The following is a 17317-nucleotide window of genomic DNA, read 5'->3' as shown; positions in this document are numbered from 1 at the left end:
GAACCAAGCTTTGTCTATAACTCACAGCCTGTTAAAATTGTATGTTGATGGTACAATGTAACATTGTTACAAGCTCATTCGTAAATAGTATGGCTGTGACGTGAGATGCATGACATAGTAAACATGGTATCTAGTTTACTATAGTAAACATGCCATCGATTCCCCACCACATACAGTACCAGTGAAAAGTTTGGACACATCTACTCATTCAAGGATGTACATTTATTTTTACTATATTCTACATATGAAATAACACACATGGAATCATGTAGTAAGCAAAAAAGTGTTAAAAATATTTTAGATAATTCAAAGTAGCCACCCTTTTCCTTGATGACGGCTTTTCACACTCTTGGCATTCTCTCAACCAGCTTCATGAGGAATGCTTTTCCAACAATCTTGACGGAGTTCCCACATATGCTGAGTACTTGCTGGCTGCTATTCCATCACTCTGCGGTCCAACTCATCCCAAACCATCTCAATTGGGTTGATTTTGGTGATTGTGGAGGCCAGGTCAGATGCAGTACTCCATCACTCTCCTTCTTGGTCAAATACCCCTTACACAACCTGGAGATGTGTTTTGGGTCATTGTCCTGTTGAGAAACAAATGATAGTCCCACTAAGAGCAAACCAGATGGGATGGCGTATCGCTGCAGAATGCAGTGGTAGCCATGCTGGTTTACGTAAGTGTGTCTTGAATTCTAAATAAATCACAGACGGTGTCACCAGCAAAGCACCCCCACACCATCACACCTCCTCCATGCTTCACGGTGGGAACTACACATGCAGAGATCATCCATTCACCTTCTCTGCGTCTCACAAAGACACGGCGGTTGGAACCAAAAACCTCACATTTGGACTCATCAGACCAAAGGACAGATTTCCACCGGTCTAATGTCCATTGCTTGTGTTTCTTGGCCCAAGCAAGTCTCTTCTTATTGGTGTCCTTGTTTAGTGGTTTCTTTGCAGCAGTTCGACCATGAAGGCCTGATTCACGCGGTCTCCTCTGAACAGTTGATGTTGAGATGTGTCTGTTACTTTAACTTTGTGAAGCATTTATTTGGGCTGCAATTTCTGTGTTGCAGTTAACTCTATTGAACTTATCCTCTGCAGCAGAGATACCTGTGGCTCATGTACCTGTGGCTCTTCCTTTCCTGTGGCGGTCCTCATGATAACCAGCTTCATCATAGTGCTTGATGTTTTTTTACGACTGCACTTAAAATTTTCTGGATTGACTGACATTCATGTCTTAAAGGAATGATGGACTGTCATTTCTCTTTGCATATTTGAGCTGTTCTTGCCATAATATGGACTTGGTCTTTCACCAAAAGGGACTATCTTCTATATACCACCCCTACCTTGTCACAATACAACTGATTGGCTCAAACGCATTAAGAAGGAAAGAAATTCCACAAATTAACTTTTAACAAGGCACACCTGTTAATTGAAATGCATTCCAGGTGACTACCTCATGAAGCTGGTTGAGAATGCCAAGAGTGTGCAAAGCTGTCATCAAGGCAAAGGGTGAGTACTTTGAAGAATATAAAACATATGTTGATTTGTGTAACACTGTTTTGGTTACTACATGAGTCCATGTGTTATTTCATAGTGAAGACACCAAAACGATTATTCTACAATGTAGAAAATAGTAAAAATAAAGAAACCCTTGAATGAGTAGTTGTCAACTTTTGACTGGTACTGTACTTGTCAAAATGGTCTATGATTTAAAGAATGTCCCCGTTAATAGATTCAAATTCTCTTTGTTACATGAAGTTATCTATGTCAATTCTGGTTTTGACACTGCAAAGAGTTGTTGTAACAATGCTACGTTATAACATTGTCACGCAGTCCAAACAGTTGCCCAACAGYGGGAGGAGAGGTGTGTGACTGACTCCTTGACTGCTGGCTCCTCTGGCATTTCACCACCACCGACAGAGCCATGACTACATCAGGTTGCTGCCACCTGCCTGGCTCCCTGTGTGACTACTCAGGCAGCGCCGACCTGCCAAAGGTGGTAGAGGAGCCAGATGCTGGCCAGGCCCAGTACGTCGCCAAGGTTACGGCCAAAGATGGTCGCTCACTCTCCACTGTTGTCAAAGCTGTGGGCTCACAGAGGTAAGATGGTTCCTCGAGAGGGTTCTACTCAGACACATTTCAGTTGAATGCCTTCAGTTGTACAACTGACTAGGTATCCCCCTTTCTGTGTATGTATGGCTTCCAAAAAAAAACAAAAGTGTTATAAAAATCAAAATATATTTTAGATTCTTCAAAGTATCCACCCTTTGCCTTCATGACAGCTTTTCACACTCTTGGCATTCTCTCAACCAGCTTCACCTGGAATGCTTTTCCAACAGTCTTGAAGGAGTTCCCACATGCTGAGCACTTGTCCGCTGCTTTTCCTTCACTCTGTGGTTTGGAATGAGTTGGACCATCTCAATTGTGTTGAGGTCGAGTGATTGTGGAGGCAAGGTCATCTGATGCAGCACTCAATCACTCACCTTCTTGGTCAAATAGCCCTTACACAGCCTAGGGGTGTGGTGGGTCATTGTCCTGTTGAAAAACAAATAATAGTCCCACTATGCGCAAACCAGATGGGATGGCATATCGCTGCAGAATGCTGTGGTAGCCATGCTGGTTAAGTGTGCCTTGAATTCTAAATAAATCACTGACCGTGTCACCAGCATAACACCCCCACCATCACACCTCCTCCATGCTTCACGATGGGAACCACACATGCGGAGATCATCCGTTCAACCACACTGCGTCTCACAAAGACACGACAGTTGGAAACAAAAATCTGAAATTTGGACTAATCAGACTAAAATACAGTTTTCCACTGGTCTAATGTCCATTGCTCGTGTTTCTTTGCCCAAGCACGTCTCTTCTTYTTCTTATTGGTGTCATTTTATTAGTGGATTCTTTGCAGTAATTCGACCATGGAGGCCTGATTCACGCAGTCTTCTCTGAACAGTTGATGTTGATGTGTCTATTACTTGAACACTATGAAGCGTTTATTTGGGATGCAATTTCTGAGGCAGTTAACTCTAATGAACTTATCCTCTGCAGCAGAGGTAACTCTGGGTCTTCCTTTCCTGTGGCGGTCCCCATGAGTGACAGTTTCATCATAGCGCTTGATTGTTTTTGCGACTGCACTTGAAGAATCTTTCAAAGTTCTTCACATTTTCCAGATTGACTGACCTTCATGTCTTAAAGKAATGATGGACTGTCATTTCTCTTTGCGTATTTGAGCTGTTCTTGCCATAATATGGACTTGGTCTTTTACCAAATAGGTCTATCTTCTGTATACCACCCCTACCTTGTCATAACACAACTGATTGGCTCGAACGCATTAAGAAGGAAAAAAATTCCATAAATTAACTGTTAAAAAGACACACCTGTTAATAGAAATGCATTCCAGGTGTCTACCCCATGAAACTGGTTGAGAGAATTCCATGAGTGTGCAAAGCTGTCATCAAGGCAAAGGGTGGCTACTTTGAATCTCAAATAAATAAATCAAAATATTTTTTATAATTTTTTGGGGGGTTACTAAATGATTCCATATGTGTTATTTCATAGTTTTCATGTATTCACTATTATTCTGCAATGTAGAAAGTAGTAAAAATAAAGAAAAACTCTTGAATGAGTAGGTGTCAACTTTTGACTGGTTATATATGGCCTAATTCTCAATATACTAAGTCATCTCATATTTAGCATATCTGATAAATTAATTTTGTATATTGATTAAGTAAATGTCTCCAATTTATATGTACGTTATAAACTGGGTGGTTTGAGCCCTGAATACCAAGGCACCTCGGGGGTTTGATATATGGCCAATATACCACAGCTAAGGGCTGTTTCCAGGCACTCTGCTTTGTTGTGTATATTAACAGCCCTTAGCCATGGTATATTGACCATATACCACACCTCCTTGGGCCTTATTGCTTAAGTATATCATGTGTTTTGAAATGAGTGATCACTAGGCACACTTTTTCTACCCTATTTGTCCAGTAATGAAGGCATGTGTCGGATCTGCCACGAGGGGGCCGGTGGTGAGACGCTGCTCTCCCCTTGTGACTGCACAGGGACCCTGGGTAAGGTGCACAAGAGCTGCCTGGAGAAGTGGCTGTCGTCCTCCAACACCAGTTACTGTGAGCTCTGCCACACAGAGTTCACTGTTGAACGGCGACCCCAACCCCTTACACAGGTACAACATTGGCACTGTGTGTGTGTGAGCCACCATAATAATGACGGAAAAAGACTGTAATAATAGTGGTCCTTTCCTTGCATCCTCCCAGTGGTTGCGGGACCCGGGGCCTCGCAGTGAGAAGCGCACGCTGCTGTGCGACATGGCCTGCTTCCTGCTCATCACGCCACTGGCGGCCATCTCAGGCTGGCTGTGTCTGAGGGGAGCCCAGGACCACCTGACCCTCAACAGCCGGCTGGAGGCCGTGGGACTCATTGCCCTTACCATCGCCCTCTTCACCATCTACATCCTCTGGACACTGGTAACTAGGCCCTACACACAGACCAGATACACATGACATTTTAGTAATTTATGAGGCGCTCCTATCCAGAGTGACTTATAGTCAGTGCATTCATTTTGAGATAGCTAGGTGGGACAACCACATATCACAGGCATAGAAATTAACTTTTTCCTCAACGTAGAGGCAAGTGCTGGTTAAGTGTTCTTTTTTTGTTATTTATATATACAGTGGGGAGAACAAGTATTTGATACACTGCCGATTTTGCAGGTTTTCCTACTTACAAAGCATGTAGAGGTCTGTCATTTTTATCATAGGTACACTTCAACTGTGAGAGACGGAATCTAAAACAAAAGTCCAGAAAATCACATTGTATGATTTTTAAGTAATTAATTTTGCATTTTATTGCATGACATAAGTATTTGATCACCTACCAACCAGTAAGAATTCCGGCTCTCACAGACCGGTTAGTTTTTCTTTAAGAAGCCCTCCTGTTCTCCACTCGTTACCTGTATTAACTGCACCTGTTTGAACTCGTTACCTGTATAAAAGACACCTGTCCACACACTCAATCAAACAGACTCCAACCTCTCCACAATGGCCAAGACCAGAGAGCTGTGTAAGGACATCAGGGATAAATTGTAGACCTGTACAAGGCTGGGATGGGCTACAGGACAATAGGCAAGCAGCTTGATGAGAAGGCAACAACTGTTGGCACAATTATTAGAAAATGGAAGAAGTTCAAGATGACGGTCAATCACCCTCGGTCTGGGGCTCCATGCAAGATCTCACCTCGTGGGGCATCAATGATCATGAGGAATGTGAGGGATCAGCCCAGAACTACACGGCAGGACCTGGTCAATGACCTGAAGAGAGCTGGGACCACAGTCTCAAAGAAAACCATTAGTAACACACTACGCCGTCATGGATTAAAATCCTGCAGCGCACGCAAGGTCCCCCTGCTCAAGCCAGCGCATGTCCAGGCCCGTCTGAAGTTTGCCAATGACCATCTGGATGATCCAGAGGAGGAATGGGAGAAGGTCATGTGGTCTGATGAGACAAAAATAGAGCTTTTTGCTCTAAACTTCACTCTCYGTGTTTGGAGGAATAGAAGGATGAGTACAACCCCAAGAACACCATCCCAACCGTGAAGCATGGAGGTGGAAACATCATTCTTTGGGGATGCTTTTCTGCAAAGGGGACAGGACGACTGCACCGTATTGAGGGGAGGATGGATGGGGCCATGTATCGCGAGATCTTGACCAACAACCTCCTTCCCTCAGTAAGAGCATTGAAGATGGGTCGTGGCTGGGTCTTCCAGCATGACAACGACCCGAAACACACAGCCAGGGCAACTAAGGAGTGGCTCCGTAAGAAGCATCTCAAGGTCCTGGAGTGGCCTAGCCAGTCTCCAGACCTGAACCCAATAGAACATCTTTGGAGGGAGCCGAAAGTCCGTATTGCCCAGCGACAGCCCCGAAACCTGAAGGATCTGGAGAAGGTCTGTATGGAGGAGTGGGCCAAAATCCCTGCTGCAGTGTGTGCAAACCTGGTCAAGAACTACAGGAAACGTATGATCTCTGTAATTGCAAACTAAGGTTTCTGTACCAAATATTAAGTTCTGCTTTTCTGATGTATCAAATACTTATGTCATGCAATAAAATGCAAATTAATTACTTAAAAATCATACAATGTGATTTTCTGGATTTTTGTTTTAGATTCCGTCTCTCACAGTTGAAGTGTACCTATGATAAAAATTACAGACCTCTACATGCTTTGTAAGTAGGAAAACCTGCAAAATCATCAGTGTATCAAATACTTGTTCTCCCCACTGTATATATTTTATGAGGTGGGGGTGGTGAGGAGGAGGATTATTTAAGATACTGTTTGAAGAGTTATGTTTTTGGAAGATGGGCAAGGACTCTGTCCTAGTTTCAGGGAGCAGCTGGTTCCACCATTGGCGTGCCAGAACAGAGAAGAGCTTGGGCTGGGCTGAGCGGGAGCTGCCCTCCCATAGGGGTGGGAGGGCAAAGAGACCTGAGGTGGCAGAACGGCGTCCTTGGGTTGGGGTGTAGTGTTTGAGCGTAGTCTGAAGGTAGGGACGGGCAGTTTTGCTTGCTGTTCCGTAGGTAAGTACCATGGTCACACAGAACACACACACACCTTATGGATTACTTTACACCACCTTTGTTAATTGGCAGCATTTTTTTTGCAGTATAAATATGTGCTTTACAATAGCTATTAGTACATTTTGTAAGACGAATAAGACATTTGTGTTTGATTTTTTTCTTGTCTGTGGAATTCTGTGCACTTCCCATTTTATATTCAGGAGAGACAAGTAATGTGCCAACAGAAATATTTTTGGTCTGCTACAATCTTTTGTCTCTACTCTAGAAAGACTACTGTACTCTGAAACAATAGTTACAAAATCAGCAACTGAAGCGGAACCATTTTGTAGACAATATGTTTCACATCGTGTTTTGAGCAGGGTTGGGGTCAATTCCATTTTAATTCCAGTCAATTCAGGAAGTACACTGAAATTCCAATTATCTTCAATGCTTTTCAATTAGGAAGAATTGGAAATAGGTTTGCTCTCTGAATTGAAATGGAATTGATACCTGGTTGTGCGTGCCTGCAATAGCAACCATATATTCAGAGAATCTGCTCTATGCAGGTCATATCAAATGTCTAGTTTCATTGACGTCTGTCTCCGTGCCCCTCAGGTATCGTTCCGCTATCACTGTCAGTTATACTCAGAGTGGAGGAGGACCAATCAGAAAGTGCGCCTGCTAATGCCCGACATAAAAGGAGCGCACTCTACCCAACATTCCGTGCCGACGAAGTCAACCAAGAAAATGACTGACGAGACCATCGTATGAGCACCGAGCGACGTGTTCTCGCAAATAAAGTGTTACATAACTCGAACTTCTGCGCTTAAGGACCATTCTGGGGGATTCTTTTTCCATATTCATTTTTGAAGCACTTGAGCCCAGATATGAACTATAACCATTTTGATTTTGGGACATTTTGGACTCGTAGAAGGACGTGTCACTGATGTCATCGCCGGATTATGAACACTGGACTGGAACATAAGGTCACGGCCAATAGCGGGATGCAGCATGTTAATACAGTAGATCTGAAACATACTACCCCCACCTCTCCTTCACAATGTATTTAGCTTTTTTTGGACAACTGCCATCCAATAGACTCATGAATTTACTCACTCAGAACGACCATGTGAACGACCAAGTCTAAATATGATGTTCTCTGTTTTTAAAATCTTTGTCCTTTTTGAAGATGGGGGGAGGAGCGAGAGAGTGGGCTTTGGTGTCAGTCAATGTATGCAAAAGTATTTGATGTAATTTTAGTATTCCTGTTGCACTCCTTTGAGTAAGCTGGGTCATTGTGGAATAAAATATAAGGGACTCTTGTACAAYGGCTTGCATGTGTAAAATGTCATGTGTGCTGAAACTCTGCGTGCTACTTATACAGGAGTATTGGATCTGTAACGATCTAGCTCCCGCTTGGCGCAGGGGAGCTAGATCTGCATCTCAGTGCAAGAGGCGTCACTACAGTCCCTGGTTCAAATTCAGGCTGTATCACTTCCAGCTGTGATTGGGAGTCCCATAGGGCGGCGCACAATTGGCCCAGCATCGCCCAGGTTTGGCCGGGGTAGGCCGTCATTGTAAATAAGAGTTTGTACTTAACTGACTTGCCTATTTAAATGTAAAAAAACAACAATTTATGTACCACTCCATACCACCACCTAGTGGATATTTATGGGATTACTCTCCTTGCAGGTCCAGAAGGTACTGAAGGAGTAAAAAGTAAACAGGTACCATGAAAGAGATCCACTCAACTACTTGTATTGTAAAATTTAATTTCATGGCATTAATATAATGTGAGTGAACAAGCTATCAAAACCCAAATATGATATATTACACAAAATGAAGGAAGTCGGCACACACAACACTTTGAGATGACAGAAAGGGAGGGACGGTGATGGTCGTCATGGGTTACAGGTTCTGGCAGCACTGCAGTTTGTTCCCTTTCTGGTCTGTGGTGGGTGGAACACTTATGTCCACCACATTGTTTCCAGGGGACTCGTCATGGGCAGACCGCTCAGCGATCTGCTTCTGCGATACGATGCGATAGATTTCTGCGGAGAGTAGGCCAGACTGTTGTGGTGGATCTCAATACTTCAAAGAGGATTTCTTACCTATTCTCTAGTCTACTTAATCTGCACATGTCTAAAAAAAGAGTTGGGAAATGTCAAAGCAATTAGCTTTGCTCTTGTACTGTACCTGTAAGGATGTTTTTGAAAGCTTCCTCTACATTTGTTGAATCCAAGGCTGAAGTTTCAATAAAGGATAGAGTGTTCTTCTCTGCAGGGTTAAAGAAAAGGCAAAGTGAGTCACACATCAAGAAATTGTTCCAGGACAGAATCCTTCTGAATTACACATTGAGGCTCACTCAATACGCTGCTATGTCCCAATACTATATTCTCCTCCCTTCCCCTGTGATGACCACTGATTATAAAAGTTCCAGATAGGTGAAAACAACTATATGGTGTTGCTCTCATTTCACTTTCACACTATCCATCTCTTCAGTGGTCACTTAGGACCACAAAATATAAAGACTCTTCCAAGATTGTCCCAACAAGCCCTTATACMCCTGAGCCTGGTCCTAGATGCCATGGTCCTACATGCCATGACAATGACCATAGGAGTTGGCAAGACGGCACAACTAGATCTGGGACCAGGCTATATTTCCTCTGCCAAAAGATGYAAGTACCTGCAAAAGCCCGGGCCTCGTCCGTGGGCACGGCCCTGAGATGGCGCAGGTCGCTCTTGTTGCCCGCCAGCATGATGACGATGTTGTTGTCGGCATGATCCCTCAGTTCCTTCAACCAGCGCTCCACGTTTTCATAGGTCAAGTGCTTGGCGATGTCATACACTAGGAGAGCACCCACTGCCCCTCTGTAATAGCTGTAGGAAAGAGACTGTGTATCAATCTCAATGCACAAACGGACAACAATGTATGAGTCCCAAGTGAGGCTCCCAAGTCAGGCACTGATTGATGAGGCTGGTAATCGGCTAGTGCTCAACAAACCCGATCTCGGAGAGCTATAGGGTATGCAGRTTTATGTTCCACACTTCAAACCAGCACTAAAACACCTGATTCAACTAATCAAGGACTTGAGCAGTTGATTGATTTGAATCACCTTTTACCTCTGAGACTGATTTGAGACCACTACATTATACATAAAATGGCACCGGAGAAGAAAGCAGACGTTTTTAACTTATTTTGTACAAGATGTTTCCGCTACCGTCTCTTATGACCGAAAATAACTTCTGGACATCAGGACTGCGATTACTCACCACGGACTGGCAGAATCCTTTTTTTCCCTTTAACGAGTCTAACGAGCTTGACGCGAACGATATACTACTTTCTCGGGAACAGGCCCAGATCCCCATGATTTCCGTTAAGAGGAGGCAGAGAAAAAGGGGCCGGAGGGCGGGCTGCCTTCTGAGAATTTGTAGATGATGGAATAAACCCCCACTTCCTTCCATTCTGCTAGCAAACATGCAATCTTTGGACAATAAATTAGATGACCTACGTGGAACATTAAACTACTAACGGGATATTCAAAACTGTAATATCTTATGCTTCACTGAGTCGTGGCTGAACGACGACACTATCAACATACAGCTGGCTGGTTATACGCTGCACCGGCAGGATAGAACAAAGGCGTCTGGTAAGACGGGTGGTGGGCTATGTATTTTTGTAAATAACAGCTGGTGCACGATATCTAAGGAAGTCTCAAGCTATTGCTTGCCAGAGGTAGAGTATCTCATGATAAGCTGTAGACCACACTATCTACCTAGAGAGTTTGCATCTGTATTTTTTGTAGCTGTTTACATACCACCACAGACAGGCTGGCASTAGGACAGCATTGAATGAGCTGTATTCCGCCATAAGCAAACAAGAAAACGCTCACCCAGAGGCGGCGCTCCACGTAGCTGGGGACTTTAATGCAAATTTCTATCAGCATGTTTAAACGTGCAACCAGAGGGAAAAAAACTCTGGACCACCTGTACTCCACACACAGAGACACATACAAACCTCTCCCTCGCCCTTCATTTGGCATATCTGACCATAATTATATCCTCCCGATTCCTGCTTACAAGCTAAAGTTAAAGCAGGAAGCACCAGTGACTAGATCCAATAAAGTGGTCAGATGAAGCAGATGCTAAGCTACAGGATTGTTTTGCTAGCACAGACTGGAAAATGTTCCAGGATTCCTCCGATGGCATTGATGAGTACACCACATCAGTCATTGGCTTTATCAATAAGAGCATCGATGACGTCGTCCCCACTGTGACCATGCATACATACCCCAACCAGAAGCCATGGATTACAGGCAACATCCGCACCGAGCTAAAGGCTAGAGCTGCCGCTTTCAAGGAGCTGGACTCTAACCCAGAAGCTTATAAGAAATCCCGCTATGCCCGGCGACGAACCATCMAAAAGGCAAAGCCTCAATACAGGACTAAGATTGAATTGTACTACACCAGCTCTGACGCTTGTTGCAGGGCTTGCAAACCATTACAGACTACAAAGGGAAGCACAGCCGAGAGCTGCCCAGTGACACGAGCCTACCAGACAAGCTAAACTACTTCTATGCTCGCTTCGAGGCAAATAACACTGAAACATGCATGAGAGTACCAGCTGTTCCGAAAGACTGTGTGATCACGCTCTCCGCAGCCGATGTAAGACCTTTTAAACAGGTCAACATTCACAATGCTGCAGGGCCAGATGGATTACCAGGACGTGTACTCCGAGCATGCGCTGACCAACTGGCAATTGTCTGCACTGACATTTTCAACCTCTCCCTGTCGGAGTCTGTAATACCAACATGTTTTAAGCAGGCCACCATAGTGCCTGTGCCCAAGAACACTAAGGTAGACTGCCTAAATGACTACTGACCCGTAGCACTCACGTCTGTAGYYATGAAGTGCTTTGACAGGCTGGCTCACATCAACACCATTATCCYAGGAACCCTAGACCCACTCCAATTTGCATACCGCCCCAACAGATCCACAGATGATGCAATCACTATTGCACTCCACACTGCCCTTTCCCACCTGGACAAAAGGAACACCTTTGTGAGAATGCTATTCATTGACTACAGCTCAGCGTTCAACACCATAGTGCCCTCAAAGCTCATCAATAAGCTAAGTACCCTGGGACTAAACACCTCCCTCTGCAACTGGATCCTGGACTTCCTGACGGGCCGCCCCCAGGTGGTAAGGGTAGGTAACAACACATCCGCMACGCTGATCCTCAACACGGGGCCCCTCAGGGGTGCGTGCTCAGTCTCCTCCTGTACTCCCTGTTCACTCACGACTGCACGGCCAGGCACAACTCTAACACCATCATTAAGTTTGCCGATGACACAACAGTGGTAGGCCTGATCACCGACAACGACGAGACAGCCTATAGGGAGGAGGTCAGTGACCTGGCCGTGTGGTGCCAGGACAACAACCTCTCCCTCAACGTGATCAAGACAAAGGAGATGATTGTGTACTACAGGAAAAGGAGAACCGAGCACGCCCCCATTCTCATCGACGGGGCTGCAGTGGAGCAGGTTGAGAGCTTCAAGTTCCTTGGTGTCCACATCACCAGCAAACTAACATGGTCCAAGCACACCAAGACAGTCGTGAAGAGGGCACGACAAAACCTATTCTCCCTCAGGAGACTGAAAAGATTTGGCATGCGTCCTCAGATCCTCAAAAGGTTCTACAGCTTCACCATCGAGAGCATCCTGACTGGTTGCATCACTGCCTGGTATGGCAACTGCTCGGCCTCCGACCGCAAGGCACTACAGAGGGTARWGCGAACGGCCCAGTACATCACTGGGGCCAAGCTTCCTGCCATCCAGGACCTCTATACCAGGCRGTGTCAGAAGAAGGCCCTAAAAATTGTCAAAGACTCCAGCCACCCTAGTCATAGACTGTTCTCTCTCAGTACCGCACGGCAATCAGTACCGGAGCACCAAGTCTAGGTCCAAGAGGCTTCTAAACAGCTTCTACCCCCCCAAGCCTTAAGACTCCTGAACACCTAATTAAATGGCTATCCAGACTATTTGCAATGCCCCCCTTTCGTACACCGCTGCTACTTTCTGTTGATATCATCTATGCATAGTCAATTTAATAACTCTACCTTTATGTACATATTACCTCAACTAACAGGTGCCCCCGCACATTGACTCTGTACCGGTACCCCCCTGTATATAGTCTCGCTATTGTTATTTTGCTGCTGCTCTTTAAATACTTGTTACTTTTATTTCTTATTCTTATCTGTATTTTTTTAAACTGCATTGTTTGTTAGGGGTTCGTAAGTAAACATTTCACTGTAAGGTCTACACCTGTTGAATTCGGCGCATGTGACAAATAAAATTTGATTTGATTTTGATTACTCTTTTCTGTGATCCTTGCTGACAATCATTTCATTTTCAAGAGGCCTCAACAGGCCGCCTTGAGGGATCCCACACGACTTACGCGGAGGTGATGGCTCTGTAACGTTCCTGTCCAGCCGTGTCCCATATCTGGGCCTTTATCGTCTTCCCATCCACCTGGATGCTGCGGGTGGCAAACTCCACCCCGATTGGTACTCTACTCTCAAGGTTGAACTCATTCCGTGTGAACCGAAGGAGGCAATTACTCTTTCCGACGCCCGAGTCCCCAATTAACACAACTGTTGATGAAGAAACAGAGAGAGATATGGAAGAATAGATAAATACTGAGAAAACACACTGGCTGAAATGTATTTAGCCTAATGTCAGATGAGGTAGCCTAGTCAACAGGTATTTCGCAGATGTACTAGTATCCAGGGTCCTGGGCTAGAACTTGGATGTTTGCATTCTTCACTGTATGTAACATGGCCCTCCCACCTACGACCGTGTTACATAATACAGGTTTTCCTTTTCAATCCTTCACTCCCATTGACAATATTGAATAAGTGATGGCTGAAATCGACCCATTTTGAAGTGGCATGTTGTCGTTATATTTCTGTCAATATTTCTATGCGCTGATGGTCTTTTGGTTAATCGGTTGCCCTAATTAACCAAGGAGACATAATAGTTGATGCACAGTTGGAGTGATATCCAACATGTACACAGTGGAACCCATGATCACTGCTGAGAAGCACTGAGCTCAATGATACAATAAGAGGCTGACAGAAACAGCGTATTATATTTAGCTGAGATGTCAGGGTTAGGCCTGGCAGTCAGAATGGGGCTGTCGAGGTGGAGTCCTTTTGTTTTCTCTCAGTACAGAAATCAAGGTGAACTTTGGCCCTGTGGCATCACGCTGCTGCGCAGGAAGCTGATTACATGCTCCATCAAACCTATTTTGACAGTTGTGGGACACTTTTTGGTTTCCTGTTTTCAACAGGGTTTCTAATTATGGCGAGGGAGGAGAGCAGAACTCTTCATTCTCAGATATCTAGTCCACAGGGATACTCTGTGTCACATCATAAATAGACCTCTATATGGTGTCAGTGGCAAACTGCAGGGTCATTCAATATCATTTCAGCAAGCCATGTCACCCACCATCTCAGATTGTTCTGAAATTGTTTCTGTAGTTATRAACAGATAAGATTAGCTTTCCTGAAACATTATTTTGTTGAAATATAATTTGATCTTTGAGAAATTAAGCTAATTGATTGCACCTAAATTGGCMATTTTTWATTTAAAGGATTCATATCATCTTCAATAAATATATTACCTAACATCTGATTTGGACCATAATTCTATCTAACAATGATTAAGACATGAGGAATCCCCAAAAATGATCAATAGCCACCCACAGACCCCCCACACCAATCCCACCCCAACAACCAGTGCTTTAAAAAATCTGTTGTGTCATAAATGCTCACATGATACACTACATGACCAAAAGTATGTGRACACCTGCTCGTCGAACATCTCATTCCAAAATCATGGGCATTAATATGGAGTTGGTCCCCCCTTTGCTGCTATAACAGCCTCTACTCTTCTGGGAAGGCTTTCCACTAGATATTGGAACATTGCTGTGGGGATTTACTTTCATTCAGCCATGAGCAGTAGTCGGACACTGCTGTTGGGAGATAAGGCCTGGCTCACAGTCGGCGTTCCAATTCATCCCAAAGGTGTTTGATGGGGTTGAAATCAGGGCTCTGTGCAGGCCAGTCAAGTTCTTCCACATCGATCTCGACAAACCATTTCTGTATGGACCTCGCTTTGTGCACAGGGTCATTGTCACGCTGAAACAGGAAAAGACCTTCCCAAACATTTGCCACAAAGTTGGAAGCATAGAATCGTCTAGAATGTCGTTGTATGCTGTAGAGTTAAGATTTCCCTTCACTGGAACTAAGGGACCTAGCCCAAACCATGAAAAACACCCCCAGATCATTATTCCTCCTCCACCAAACTTTACAGTTGGCACTATGCATTTATGCAGGTAGCAATCTCCTGGCATCTGCCAGATTCGTCCGTTGGACTTCCAGATTCATCACTTCAGAGAATGTGTTTCCACCGCTCCAGTGTCCAATGGYGGCGAGCTTTACACCACTCCAGCTGACGTTTGGCATTGCGCATGGTGATCTTAGGCTTGTGTGTGGATGCTCGGCCATGGAAACCCATTTCATGAATTCCCCGACGAACAGTTATTGTGCTTACGTTGCTTCCAGGGGCAGTTTCAAACTCGGTAGTGAGTGTTGCAACCGAGGACAGACGATGTTAACGCCCTAGGCGTTTCAGCACTCAGTGGTCCCGTTCTGTGAGCTTGTGAGGCCTACCACTTCGCGGCTGAACCGTTGCTGCTCCTAGACATTTCCACTTCACAATAACAGCACTTACAGTTGACCGGGGCAGCTCTAGTAGGACAGAAATTTCACGTCTGAGTTGTTAGTATGCCACCTTTCTATGACGGTGCCACATTGAAAGTCACTGAGCTCTTCAGTAAGGCCATTCTACTGCCAATGTTTGTCTATGGAGATTGCATGGCTGTGTGCTCGATTGTATACACCAGTCAGCAACGGGTGTGGCTGAAATAGCCTAATCCACTAATTTGAATAGGTGTCCACATACTTTTGTATATATAGTGTATGTCAAAACATTTCACTGTCAGCTGAACACAATAAACATCCACAGTTACAGTAGGTCTAGGCCTAGATAAATGCAACATTTGCAYATGGGCCTATAGGCTACAAGTAACTACAAAAAATGTAACTTCATATAGCTCTTTAAACCATAAAAGGGAAAACAGAGTTCTTGTCAGTAACCGATTTACAAATAGTAACTCTTTTATGGGTTTATCAAAGTTGATCAAGTCAAAGAGGCAACGCGGATAGGGCGTTTGTTGCATCTTACTTATAGATATAACTGCGGGCGTTGTTACAATGTTACAATGACAGCATTTATGTAGSCATAGTAGCAAACGTTTTCCACCAGAGACTGATACAATGTTTCTTTCAAAACCATTCCTCCAAACTATTTGTTATGATTCGTTCAAAAAAAGGCTGATGTCTGATTTGTCTTTAGAATTAAACAATCACATAATTATTGAAAGTGCTATCAACGGGGCTGCAGTCATCAACATGTACCTTTGAACAAGAAGTCGTATTCATCGTCTCTGTTCCCCATTCTARACGAGGCCGCTCCAACGCTTCTTCCGGAAAATAATTAGTCAAATAGTTTGTCTCTGAATTACCTGTWTGTACAGGAGAAAATGACATAAATTTGAAAGACAATGCGCCAATGCTGCCTGTCAAACAGGCTGACCGCAGGAAGAGCGTCTCCCCGAAATCTGCAGAAGGGGAGGAGTCCCTRTTTCCATGCCTTCCACACGGTGCCGCTGCTGTCTGTGATACTAATAGGAAACAAAGCACAACCTATGCCTCCTGTGAGCAATTGAAGGGGTGTTGGATGCTCAGTTTGCTTATCACACGTTAACTGCTTCATACATATAGTTCATGTCCTRAATTGGCAGTGGGCCGTTGTGCTAATGGCTGATCCCTGCTACTGCATTTCTTCACTGTAGCCTACTTGAAGGTCTGCTTATAAACCTAACCTGTCTGCAGAGCATTGTCTCATACATAAATTATTATTAATATTATACTATAAATGTAGGTATACTATGAGCATCTGCAATGTATATTCATTTTCATTTTCAGCAGGTATTTTAACCAAGTACAGGTTGGAAGGTACARACCGTCAACTAAAGTGTTACAGCTGTCTCATGAACATTAACGACTCTCAATACTTACATCAATTAAATATATATATATATATTATTACTTATTAATATTACTAAAGTATATTCTCTCTCCTCATGTATCTTATAGTGGCAATCACAATCAAGAGAAAGTCAGGCTGAGAGGTGAGGTATTGCAGACTGCTATTACAATGTCATTACCACATTCTCTGCCAAGGTTTTTAAGCAGGTCAACACTCGTAAGGCTGCGGGGCCGGACGGCATTCCAGGGTGCGTTCTCAGAGCATGCGCAGAACAGCTGTCAGGCATATTCACCATCCTTTTCAACCTTTCCTTGTCCCAGCCTGTAATCCCCACGTCTCAAGCTGACCACCACCATCATTCCTGTTCTCAAGAACTCTAACGCTACCTGCCACAATCACTACCGCCCTGTAGCACTCACATCKGTGTGATCATGCTCTTAGTAGCCGATGTAAGACCTTTAAACAAATTACCATTCACAAGGCTGCAGGGCCAGAAGGATTGCCAAGACGCACACTCAGAGCATGTGCTGATCAGCTGGAAAGTGTCTTCACTGAC

The 17317-nt window shown here is 44.3% G+C and overlaps 2 protein-coding genes across 9 annotated transcripts in view; one reads left to right on the top strand and one right to left on the bottom strand.

Annotated features, from left to right (window-relative positions):
• Positions 1-7916, top strand: part of LOC111956866 (E3 ubiquitin-protein ligase MARCHF2) — a 60931-nt gene extending 53015 nt beyond the window's left edge. For 3 of the 8 annotated variants that reach the window (XM_023977546.2, XM_023977549.2, XM_023977544.2), the window contains 4 exons: positions 1846-2112; positions 4006-4201; positions 4293-4502; positions 7202-7916. In XM_023977546.2, coding sequence (XP_023833314.1) covers positions 1937-2112; positions 4006-4201; positions 4293-4502; positions 7202-7357 — 738 coding nt within the window. In that variant the 5' untranslated portion in view covers positions 1846-1936 and the 3' untranslated portion in view covers positions 7358-7916. Of the gene's footprint in view, positions 1-1457; positions 1522-1845; positions 2113-4005; positions 4202-4292; positions 4503-6410 lie in introns of all 8 variants that reach the window. The other 5 variants (XM_070436612.1, XM_070436611.1, XM_070436613.1 and 2 more) reach the window with 5 other exon arrangements.
• A 425-nt stretch (positions 7917-8341) lies between these two features.
• LOC111956867 (ras-related protein Rab-11B-like) lies at positions 8342-16363 on the bottom strand. Its single transcript, XM_023977550.2, has 5 exons — positions 16128-16363; positions 13043-13238; positions 9273-9466; positions 8783-8863; positions 8342-8637 (listed from the first exon to the last, which is right to left on the bottom strand). Exons 1-5 carry the CDS (start codon positions 16165-16167, stop codon positions 8495-8497), a joined length of 654 nt encoding a protein of 217 aa, XP_023833318.1. The 5' UTR covers positions 16168-16363; the 3' UTR covers positions 8342-8494.
• Between the last annotated feature and the right edge of the window lie 954 nt (positions 16364-17317).

Source organism: Salvelinus sp. IW2-2015, linkage group LG32 (assembly GCF_002910315.2).
Source record: "Salvelinus sp. IW2-2015 linkage group LG32, ASM291031v2, whole genome shotgun sequence".
In the NCBI taxonomy this organism is placed as follows: domain Eukaryota; kingdom Metazoa; phylum Chordata; class Actinopteri; order Salmoniformes; family Salmonidae; genus Salvelinus; species Salvelinus sp. IW2-2015.
The sequence above is the reverse complement of the archived record's forward strand: the minus strand, read 5'-3'. Positions and strand labels throughout refer to the sequence as shown.